The sequence below is a fragment of the Semicossyphus pulcher genome, unplaced genomic scaffold, assembly GCF_022749685.1.
Source record: "Semicossyphus pulcher isolate SPU_LCO1_2020_fin unplaced genomic scaffold, fSemPul1.0.p SCAF_1, whole genome shotgun sequence".
NCBI classification, from domain to species: Eukaryota; Metazoa; Chordata; class Actinopteri; order Labriformes; family Labridae; genus Semicossyphus; species Semicossyphus pulcher.
In genome coordinates this window covers 2195207-2207261 of record NW_027211603.1, presented here as the reverse complement: position 1 = coordinate 2207261, position 12055 = coordinate 2195207, and the positions used below count along the sequence as shown (strand labels likewise).

Genomic DNA, 12055 nt, shown 5'->3' with positions numbered 1-12055 from the left:
CTCTTACGGAGAAACGTGAGAACTTTGTTACAGTACTTAAGTATTTTCTGGGAGTATCTGTACTGTACTTGAGTTTTTATATTTCTGTTAACTTCCACTTTTACTCGGATACATTTCCCTGAAGAATTGTGATGGTGTAATGATTTTGGATTGTTTTTCTTTCTGAAGTCATGCTGAGAGGTTAAAGACTGAGGGTGCCAGTAACGCAACATTGCAATGCCAACTGGCGTAAAAACCTCAAAGAAAGAGTGGAAGAAAAAGAAGAAGGTGGTAAATTAAGTGCAAACGAGGAATTCCAATACAGCAGTTTTGCTTGTAAGTCGAGTCCAGGCGTCAGATTTAAGCGAGTAGAGACGACGTGAGGAGAATGCTCATCTGGGACACTGGATACAAGATGGAGGCAGAGCGAGCAACGGCATCGGAACAAGCCTATCCGGTGAAAGACGAAGCTGGTGACGAAGACGAACGGGTCGAAGAACACCCCTTTAAGTTGTGAAGTGGTTTACAGATAAAAATAAAGTTTATTGTCCCCAAAATTCTTCCAACTTCCTTTTTTATGAACATTTACTTTTACTGTCAATACTTAAGTATAATTAATATCAGATACTTTCAGACTTTAATATTAGAATTGCAGACTTTCACTTCTACCATCGTCTCTTTCTGGTTTGATATCTACTTTCACTCTAGTATAGCTTTCAGGTGTTTCACCCAGCACTGACTGCGAGCGTCGTCCTCCTGAATCAGTGTGTTCATCGTGTTCAGAGGGGCAGTTGGTTACAGCATGTGTGTGTTTCCCAGCTGCAGAGTTTTTATCAGCAGCAGCTTCAGATGAACGTCTGCGAACATGCATGATGACCTCGACCTGCAGAGAAACACATGAATATGTTAGATTCATAATTTATGATAATAATATATAAAGTGCATCATGTGACATCATTGTGACAGAGACAGGAAGCAAAAACATCACATTCGTCTTCTTCTGCTTCTTTCTATTATTATTTAAATTATTAAAGCAACAATAACATAATGTAAATAAAGGAAAGCGCAATAGAAAACATGCAAAGAAAGTTTGATAAATAAAAAGAATGATTGATTGAAAATGTGTCATGAAAACAGAAGCAACACTTTAAAACATGCAGCTACACTTTATCTTTACACAGCTAAAGAATGAAGAGACCTCTGCAGAAATCTGTTTCTCTCTGGTTCTTTTATTTATAGGTTTGTGTTTGTGTATAAAATGAACTTTTGTTTTATTGTGAACAACATGCCTCCTTCGTCCAAATCAAATATCCTCATTGATGACATTTATCTGCAGGAAAAGACGACTGTTTAAGAAAACCAAAAGATGTTTTTCAGAGCTCCAATAATGCAAAGAAAATATGTTCATGTTTAAAGAGAATACTTATGTTTTAACAGGAAGAGTTCAGGAAGCAATGTTTGATTTACAGCATTTACTCTCCGTGGGACGGACATGTTTCAGTCTTTATGATAGAAACAGATCAGTTAGTTGAGAGATTAATAAACTGATTGATCAAGTGTGATGATAGTAGTCGATAATTATTCACTCGTCTTTAATGTTCCTGCATCCTCAGGTGGAAAACTCTCCGTCAGCTCCACCTGTCCAAACTCCCACCACTTCTGATAAGGTGTCCCCTCCTGCCCAGTCTCGTTCCGTCCAATCACGTCGCTCCCTGGCTGTATAAAAGCCGCTCGCTGAGACAGACCCGGCATGATCGAGCCATGGCCTTCCTGTGGATCCTCTCCTGCCTTGCCTTCGTCGGCGCCGCCTACGGTGAGACGCTTTAACATTTCATCTGAGAGAGTGAGGCATGCTGGGTAAAGAAGAGATGCTGGAGTCTTTATCACAGACAGTATATAAGAGGTGGAAGTAGCAACAGCAATAGACCTGCATTCTTGCTAATGGCCAGCAGAGGGCGACTCCACTGGTTGCAAAAAGAAGTCTATGAGAAAATGAGCCGACTTCTCTCTTGATTTATAAACTCAGTAAACTTTGTTTTTGTGAGTTTATGGTCTCAGTTGTTCAGTTAAAGTCTTCTTAAATACAGCAGATTGTCATTTTTGTCAATTATCTTTATTTAATTCTCACTTTAAGCCGTTGTTGTTCATGATGTCACGATGATGTCACCAGGTTGCGGCTCTCCCGCCATCCCTCCCGTCATCACCGGGTACTCTCGTATCGTGAACGGTGAGGAGGCAGTGCCCCACTCCTGGCCCTGGCAGGTGTCCCTGCAGGTAAAGGCACACACATGGAAACATTCTCACACACACACACACACACACACACTCACACAGGTTAATTGTCTCACCCTTTGTTATTGCTGTTGTTTTAGGATTACACCGGCTTCCACTTCTGCGGCGGCTCTCTCATCAATGAGAACTGGGTTGTGACAGCTGCTCACTGCAATGTCAGGTAAACATCTTCACCCTGTCACCCTCATCACTTCATTCTGTTGCCTTTGTCCTTTTAACTTCATCTCTTCATCCTGACACCTTTAGCATGATTTTGACACAAAATGGCCGCCTCATGTATCCTGTTTCTTCCCTGCAGGTCTTCCCACCGTGTGATCCTCGGAGAGCACGACCGCTCCTCCAACGCTGAGACCATCCAGGTCATGAAGGTCGGCAAGGTGAGTGACAAAAGCTCTTCATCCAATCACGGTCCCTTCCTGTGAATCCCCCGCTCATAACAACAATGTCATTTCCTGTCAGGTGTTCAAGCACCCCCAGTACAATGGCTACACCATCAACAACGACATCCTGCTCATCAAGCTGGCCACCCCCGCCCAGATGAACATGCGTGTGTCCCCCGTGTGCGTGGCCGAGACCGGAGACAACTTCGCCGGAGGCATGAGATGTGTGACCAGCGGTTGGGGCCTTACCCGCTACAACGGTGAGAGCAACTGCTTCATCCGGCCAATCAAAGGAGAGAAGGGGCGGGACATGTGGACAGAATCAGTAATTGTTAACGATAACAGTAACTAACAGGGATTTATCTCTCGAACCAACGTATAGTAGCTAACGAAAGAAGAACGATCATTTCTGCTGTGAAGTTATATTTTAATATGGGGCCTAATGGGGATCTACTCGCTTTTGGAGGCAGCCTCAAGTGGCCGCTCGAGGAACTGCAGTTTTTGGCACTTCTTAGTTGGATTCATTTTTAAGGTTGACTCTTGGTGAACTCTAAACAACATGAAACATGTCACTTTGTGTTGATTCAAAGCTTGCAGACCTACATCTCAGACCTTCAGTAGTATTGATTGTTTGTGTTTGTGTGTTGCAGCTCCTGACACCCCCGCCCTGCTGCAGCAGGCTGCCCTCCCCCTGCTGACCAACACTCAGTGCCGTCAGTACTGGGGCAGCAAGATCACCGACCTGATGATCTGCGCTGGAGCCTCCGGAGCCTCCTCTTGCATGGTGGGTTTGGAGCAGACTGATGTCTCCTGTGTGTGTATGCTGTGTTGTTTTTACTGTTTATAATAATTTATTTGTATGTCTTCTTCAGGGTGACTCTGGTGGTCCCCTGGTCTGCGAGAAGGCCGGAGCCTGGACCCTGGTTGGTATCGTGTCCTGGGGCAGTGGAACCTGCACCCCCACCATGCCCGGAGTGTACGCTCGCGTCACCGAGCTCCGCGCCTGGATGGACAAGACCATCGCTGCCAACTAAGCTCGTCACACAGGACAGCTTTCAGTTTCTACTGATCATCAATAAAACACAGAAACTCTAAAGCAGATCCGTCCCTGTCTTTTGTTCACATCCACAGCCTTTCCTCCTCTCAGTGACTGAGATGTTCAGATCCATGTCAGCTTTAACACCCTGCTAAGTTCACAGCAGGAGTCAGGTTGTGTTAACCTAGTTTAGCAATAATTTTTTTAGAAGTAACTTTGTTAACAACAAATAAAGAATAGATAGAAGATAGAAGAAAGATATTAACAGTAACAAACAAACAATTTGCTATATTCCTGCGGTAGCCATTTTCCTCTGAGGTTTGCTCATCCTGTGAACGTGGAGAATCTGACACTGTTTCCTTTCAGCCCCTCCTGACTGATCAGTGACTGAAAAGACCATGTATCGTGAAAATCGGGGGATCAGGCTACATTTAAATGGAAACACCATATCTGAAAAGTCAATAGCCACAAGCTAATGTTAGCATTCATGCTACAAATTCCACCTATCAGTAGTGTAATGCAGGGTACACACTACACGATGATGATTTTGGGCCCGATTCCTCCCTTCAAACAAAGTCCTGATTGTTTGATGTTCTAAAGATGATCTCTACAGATGTTCCTGTGCTGTGAGGGATGTTAAGAGTGATTTTATTTTCCCCAGATCTGCTCGGAAGAACGTCGGGTTGCACAGATTTCAAATCATGAATATCAACCATGTTCAAGATTTCCGATCTGATATCCTGTTGTGTGGGGGAACCCAGAGGACAGCCGAGCACGCACTCTGTGGATCGTCATGTGGAACGATAGCCAGTTAGGAAGCGAGCTGACTGATGCAGGAAGCACACCAACCGCAGCCATGGCGACAAAAGCAAACATGGAGCATAAAGTAACATGTACAGCCCGTGTTCACGCCGTCTCAACCACTTCACCCACAGTTTGTTCTTTTTCCTTCCTGAATTTACAGTAAAAAGTCCAAAAACTATCATCACCAATTCTTCCTGCCCGTCGTCCGCCACGTTTGTTTACTTCGAAGTCTCGTTTGAGCGCCAGAGATTTGGCGAGATTTCCAGCTGTGAGAGTCGAGAGAGAGAGACTCTGGTTGTTGGTGAATGAATCTGTTAGTGTGTGGTGTGCTGTTTGGGTCATATCGTAATCTATCATTATCTTTTGCAATCACTGACACAAAATATTTACTTGGCTTCTAAGAATATATTTTACAGCACAGTTGTTTATTTCACAAAGAGCACATTTTATACAACATGTAACAGAGAGAGCATCGACGTGATTCCATGAGCAGACCGGGTCCTTATTGGGGGAGTTGTGTGGTGCGTCCTCAGGTGCGTCTGGGTGGGCAGGCGTGGCCCACTCGGCGACAGTAGCAGATGGCGTTGAAGAAGCGGCAGTAGCAGGTGTCGCAGGGGTCGCAGCAGGGCAGCGGGTAACCCAGGCAGGACTGCTGGTGGGGGATGCAGCGACGAGGGGAGCGCATGGCCCGACCCTGCAGCTGCAAGCCTGCTGACGAGTCCTGAGAGAAGGAAAAAACACTGTTATAATGCTGAGACCAAAGAGTGATCAGGTTTGGTCATCAAACCTACCTCTGATAATACCACCCAGTATTTTTAGATAAGCAACACCCACCTCGTCGTAGGAGCCTGCGTCCATCAGGAAGTGATCCTCCACCGAGTCGACAGACAGGAGGGCGGGGTCATGCACAGGGTCAGGGGCGTGGCTCCTCTCTACAGGACACAAGACAGAAATAATAATGGCAGTTGTTTTACCTGTCACCCATCTTAATCACTTTATCAGCTGTTTGTCCTCCTGAAGAAGGGACCATGTGTGTATGACAATATGTGTGTAGGTTGTTTATTTTATCCATCCTCTCTGGTGAGGAATAAAATAACACCAATACTTTACAATCATTGAACATCCTCTACAATCCTACAAACACTGCTTCAAAGGCACGTTTATGTCCATATCTCCAGCTGGTTAAAGTGGTTTCTGTAATCATTCTGGATTAGACAGGAAGTCAATGCTGCTTTATTTCTTGATACAATTCAGAACAAACTGTAATTTTGGAAGCTACATAAAGCTTTAAGTCTTCACACTCAAGGTGTCCTGTCTAGCTATGCCCATGGTGTACCACAGGGAGTAATACTTGGACATTTACTATTCTGCATGTTTTTCATATCAGGAAACACATTTAAGCTGTTATCTCTCACATCCACCAACAAACTCTTTTTTGTTCAAATCAAATAAGAAATAAAATACTTGGCCCCGCGTAATTCTCACAACGACCACTGAGGGGGAGTTTGTCGTCCTTCAATTGGACAGGTGTTACTAACCGATTTCAGCCAGGTAGGAGGTGTCGGCACGTCGTCCCGTGGCCGGACCGTCGTCCAGCGGTATGTTTCCATGAACCAGGGAGAAAGACAGACGCAGCAGACTGAAGGAGCAACAGCAGAGCAGCACAGAGCCAAACATCCTGCTGTCAGAGTGAAGAACTGCAACTCCCACAATCCTCAGCTTCTCCCAGAAGAGCCTGTGTAAGTAGCAAACAAGGTCATTTCAATTGAAGGTCAGGTCAAACTGGCTGTAATGGCTGCAACATATAAAAGTGCACGATCACAGTGATTGTTTTTGTTTGTTATTCTAAGTGTCTGATAACATCACAGAAAGGATCCCTACAGAGATAAACCTTTTTAGTTAAACCGTAAAATGCCTTTTTTGAACCCAGAAACAGCCGTTAAATCGCTCCCTTGTGAAAAATAAAAAGTGTAAAATGTGTTGCATCGGGAGCATAGAAAGCTGCAGTATAAACAGTGCTGCTTGGCATCAAAGGAGAAAATATCACAGTCTGCTGCACAATGAAAAAACATTCTTAATGTGCATGTCTTCAACATGGTAACACTTTATATTTATTTAGGTTCCCAAACTAATAGTTAACTATGAATAAGTTGTAATGAAGAATTTATTAACCTCCCTTTAGATCCAGTAGCTGCAAAAAACATAATTAACTGTTAATAGCGCATCGTTAATTGTTCATTACAGCACAATGAAGCATGTATTAATCTTAGTAAAGCAGCTTCTAGTAAAGGCTTAACAAAGGTATAATAGGTAAGTGATTAAGACTCAATGAATGAGTCTGTAATGCTATTATACACAATTATAAGAAACGTAAGGCTTTTATTAAAGCTCTTAAACTGTCTATAAAAAGTTTCTTATAAGTGCTCATAATGTCTTATAATCTAACAATAAACATGATTATGATACTATTATTAACACTTATCTTATTAACATATATTTAATGTTACAAGCATCTTATAAGGACTTATAAGGGTCTTATTACCTATTAACTAACGCTTATTAAAAGGACCTTAATATAAAGTGTTACCGTTAATATTTACATTAAATAATAATAAAATAAGATGATATATGAGACAAATGCGTGCTGCGTGTTTATGACTCTGGAGAAAATTATTTAACATTTAAAATGACGTTAAAGACCGTTGCAACACAACACAACACCATCTACATTTTAACTCATCCATTTTAATGAAATTATGAGTGAATGAGAGATAACAGACCAGAGAAATACAATGCTTAGAGTCTTCCCAAATACTATTACACTGAGCTTCCCCCTGTGCTGTATTGCTTACTGTAGTTACCTTCTGCTCCCAACTTACCCATTTAATTTATTCTTTTTATTTTATTTTTAGTTATTTATTTTACTGCTATTGTTGTTTATGTTTGTTTGTTGTTCCATCACCACCATTCATGTTGCTTTATAAAAATCCCTGTCATATTTTTTGTATGAAACTTGACTGTTCTGTTGTGTCATGTATACTTGGAAAAATTAGTTTGGATACAACGTCATAATCTGTACCTGTTGCTCGATGACTCAATAAAAATATTTCGATAAAGAATGTTTCAGGGTTTTATCTTCAGTTTGTTCAAACAGGAGATACACTTCCTCTAACATCAGCCAAACAACTGTCTTTAACATCAACCAGTCAGATTACATCATTTAAAATTCAGAAAATGTAATCATATAGCAGCGAAACACATTATAATAATATAACAATATAACTTTTACTGTGTACCTGAAGAATTATTTAAATCTTCAGTCTAACTTACGTGTTGGTGTACGCATAATGACAATACAAGTCAAATTATATTATATTGTAGTATATTATATCACGTTACTTCATTTTATATTATAATAATTTACATTATATAATTTTGTATTAGATTCTAAACATTTCTTTTAGAGAGAGTGGGCGAGAGACAAAGACTCACACACACAAAGAGAGAGAGAGAAGTTACTCACCTGTCGCTGTGACTCTTTGCTGTCTCTCTCTCTCTCAGGGGGCCGACGGGCGATTTAAAGGCCCCTGGAGAGGAGGGAGGTCACGTGACCAGCAGGCGGTAATGAACTGGGGGGAGGGGGGCCGTGTGACCTTGTGGAGAAACATCAGATGGAGCCTGATGGAGGAGCTGATGTTAAGTTTGTTTTGTGTGTGTGTGTGTGTGTGTGTGAAGGAGCACAATGACATCACCCATTATCACTTCTGTGAGTCTAGCATTTTGGCCGTCACCATCTTGATTTCCTGGAGCCAGAAGTGACCATATTTGGGCAAGAGGGTGGATTTGTATTCTTCCGCTCAGGCTGAGATTTAGAAAACAAAAGGTAAAGTCAAAAGATCAGGCTATGGTCGGAAAACAAGGAAAAATTTGTCACAAGAAAAATGCTGGAACAAGGCAACGTGAAGGAACACACAACGAACTGACAACGAGAGGAAGACACAAAGACAACGGGAAACAAGACACAGGTGAGTCTTATTAGGGAAGGGTTGACACATGAGGCGGGAGACACAGGGAGCAGGGATCTGAAAGACAGAAGCTGTGTCCCAAGTCAGGGGCTGCATCCTTCGAAGGACGTGTAATGATTGTGTCACAGCGGTGCTTCCGAGGCTCCTTCAGATGCGGCCAAATCAATCGAATAACTGCGATACAAAAAAACAAAAGGGACTTTGAACCAAATTATCTGTAATATAATAGGTTAATTTACGCAACGTGATTAGTTATGATAGCTAGTTAGCAAGCTAGCTACCTGTTGCTCGGCGACAGGAGAGGCTGTTGGTCACGCAAGGGTAAGGGCGGGAACAGCTGGTGACGCAAACAGGAAGTCCTCCGTAGACCAGAACGTCTCCTTTCAGTTCAGCTTTAGTGACTTAACGACTCATCGTTCGTCTCTCCGTCCATCTGTCCGTCTAGCTGTCTCTCCGTCTATCCATCTGTTCTCCTGTCTGTCTGTCTTTCTATCTGTCTTTCTGTCTCTTCATCCGTCTGTCTGTCCTTCTGTTCTTCTGTCTGTCTGTCTTTCTATCTGTCTATCTGTCTCTCCGTCCGTCCGTCCGTCTGTTTGTCTATCTTACTATCTGTCTCTCCGGCATCTGTCCATCTGTCCTTCTGTCTATCTTTCCTTGTGTCCGTCCATCTGTCTGTCTGTCTGTCTATCTGTGTCCCCGTCTGTCAATCTGCTCTTCTGTCTGTCTGTCTTTCTATCTGTCTGTCTGTCTCTCTATCCGTCCGTCCGTCTGTTTGTCTATCTTACTGTCTGTCTCTCTGTCTGTCCATCTGTCCTTCTGTCTATCTTTCCTTGTGTCCGTCCATCTGTCTGTCTTTCTTTTTATCTGTCTGTCTGTCCTTCTTTATGTCTGTCTGCCTGTCTGTCTGTCTTTCTTTCTTTCCATCGGTCCATCTGTCTATCTTTCTGTCTGTCTCTCCGTCCGTCCGTCCTTCTGTCTATCTTTCCTTGTGTCCGTCCATCTGTCTGTCTGTCTGTCTGTCTGTCTCTCTCTGTCTGTCTATCATGACTTGGAGAGTAGCACAAATCGACAGAGAGGAAAGAATCTATTTGATAAAAACATGACACAAATAAAAAGTCCTTTAAATGTGCTGAAACATTTACAAACAGAAAAATGATTCAAAGACAAAATGTTGTGAAGCATATGTTTGTGTGAGGGTAACACCTGACATGTGACCTGAACTTCCTGTTTGTTTTCTTTGTGCATTTTTAAAACGTTCGGGCTGATGATGAAAGCGTCCGTCCTCGTTTATGACCTGCATGTGTTTAGTAATGATCGTCTCTGTGTGTTTGATTGGAGAACATTAGATCAGCTGCTTCCTCAACGGCTGCTTCATTAAGCTCTTCGTCCTCCGCCTGCAAAAATGGCGCCGATTCTCTGAACTGTGACATGCTGATGACATCATCGCTGCACTCGGCAGGTGAACGCTAATTACAGTCCATCAGCAGGGAATGGACTGTAATAAAACATGTTAGACCTCATCATCAACAACAACAACTATCATGCACTTCCTGTTTCAGGCTGAGCTGTTTCTGTGGCAACACTGTGGCATTTAACAGGTGAAGTGTTGCACATGGGCACTGGAGGTCAGTGTGGAGCATCACACAGCCGGGTGAGCTCATATGAAACATGAAGAGGACGCTCTTATTGTGAAAAGCCTGTCCAGGATCAGTCTGGTGAGATCACGGTGTTGCTCTGTAACACACCAACATCAGCTGGTCTTATCTGGTCAAGTTGGACCTCTTCTAAAGACATTGAGTAAATCCCTTCAAAATAAAAGCACATGAACCCTGAAGTGACCCACACATCAGATCCTGTTAGAGTCCATTAGAGCCTCCATCTCCTCCTGATCATAATAATACATTGTTTACCTGCAAACTGAACACATAGATAGATCTGGCTGGACTACACTGACCCCTTTCAAAATAAAGTTCATTTTTATATTATTTTCTCTGATGTGGTTTGATTGTTATTCCCGCTGTGATTTCTTCTCTGATTGCTGTCCTGTGACTCTTTAAAGGTGCATATAAAGTTTTCTCTTCATATATTTGTAGTTTTCTATCAGGTATTACACATATCAGTGTCCATTTGCTCCTGCGTACCTTATAATAAAAACCTGAAGCACATGGGACGAAGAAGAGGGACGACAGGACTGGTGAGGACAGAGGAGGACCAGGAAGGATCAGGGGGCATCAGCTAGGATCAGCGAGGACCAGTGAAGTTTGGGAAAGACTGAGGAGGAGGAGGATGGATACGGAAGAGGACGGGGGAGGATCCCAGATCCCTGAGGAGGTTTGACAGGTTCCATGTAAGATTGGAAGGACCAAAGAGGATCAGGAAGACCGGCAAAGACCAGGATGGATCGAGAGGACTGGGAAGGATCGAGGATGATTGGGGAGGGTCGAGGGGGATCAAAGACGAACCTTCACCAAACCTCCAGTCATGGAAATTAGTAAGTAAGCTCTCCTTTTAACACTTTTATTTGTTGTTTTTTAATACTTTATTTACTGTATACTGAGATGCACTTTTTTCTACATTTATATTTTTATCTAGATTTTAAATCATTTTTAGGATTTTATTGAAAAAATATTGAAGAAAGTCTTTAAAAGCTCCTGTGAGGAGAAACTAGTTATAAAGCAGACCTGATGCCTCTGTGTAATCTAAGAAAGCAAACAACATCATCAGGAAGAACATTGATTTACTTTGTTTAGTTATTTTTAATGCCTGTAAGCGCTGCCGCCGGGTTGACGAGGGGATTAACAGCACACTGCAGACACAGACCTTGTTTACATTTTTCACAGACAGATTCACAGTGAGTGATACTTGTCACTGTTAAGAGGAAGCAGGAGGACATGTTTTACAGTACAGGACAAGATCAGCAAAGAGATAACACATTCTGCTATGTCAACAGGGGGCGCCAACATCCACACAAAATGATAGTTCCTCACAGCAGCTTTGATAAAAGGGATTTAAACCTGTATGTAATGCAAACTGCTGATCATTAAAGTAAGTACTAACACTGTGTGATACTGACTGTGTACTGTGTGAGCACTGTAGAGCTGTGTGTACTCAGTAAAACACCAAGTGTGTACTGTGTCTTCTGTTGAATTGTATGAAAATAAACCTGTGAGCGACATCTGAATGCATCTTAAAGTTACAGTAAAAAGACTCTTTGCTCTCAGCTGCACCACAGCAGCTTTTCACTGTATTCTGTCACAAGTATATGTTCTTATACTGACACTGTTACTTGTTGTTTTTGTACAGAAATATGTCAGTGTGTCTGGAGACAAGAAGCAGAAAAACAAACAATGACCCTGAACACATTTTAAACAGCTCGGTAACATTTCACTCCTGTGGAAAAACCTGAAACGATGGCGTCGAAACACACAGTTACCTGGTTGTAAGAAGAAAGCTGTCAGCAGGTCCCAGAAGGTATAAAGGGACACATACCTGCGATGCATGAGCACTGTTGACTGATTGTCTGTTCATCCTTTGTGTCT

The 12055-nt window shown here is 42.5% G+C and overlaps 2 protein-coding genes across 2 annotated transcripts; one reads left to right on the top strand and one right to left on the bottom strand.

Moving 5' to 3' along the window:
• The first annotated feature begins 1740 nt into the window (after nt 1-1740).
• Nucleotides 1741-3709, top strand: LOC138593267 (chymotrypsin A-like). The gene is made up of 7 exons (XM_069664202.1): nt 1741-1792; nt 2150-2253; nt 2352-2431; nt 2570-2648; nt 2731-2911; nt 3302-3435; nt 3524-3709. Exons 1-7 carry the CDS (start codon nt 1741-1743, stop codon nt 3683-3685), a joined length of 792 nt encoding a protein of 263 aa, XP_069520303.1. The 3' UTR covers nt 3686-3709.
• A 1311-nt stretch (nt 3710-5020) lies between these two features.
• agrp (agouti related neuropeptide) lies at nt 5021-6168 on the bottom strand. Its single transcript, XM_069663182.1, has 3 exons — nt 6030-6168; nt 5326-5423; nt 5021-5212 (listed from the first exon to the last, which is right to left on the bottom strand). The coding sequence occupies exons 1-3, from the start codon at nt 6166-6168 to the stop codon at nt 5021-5023; spliced, it is 429 nt and encodes a 142-aa protein (XP_069519283.1).
• Nucleotides 6169-12055: the final 5887 nt, after the last annotated feature.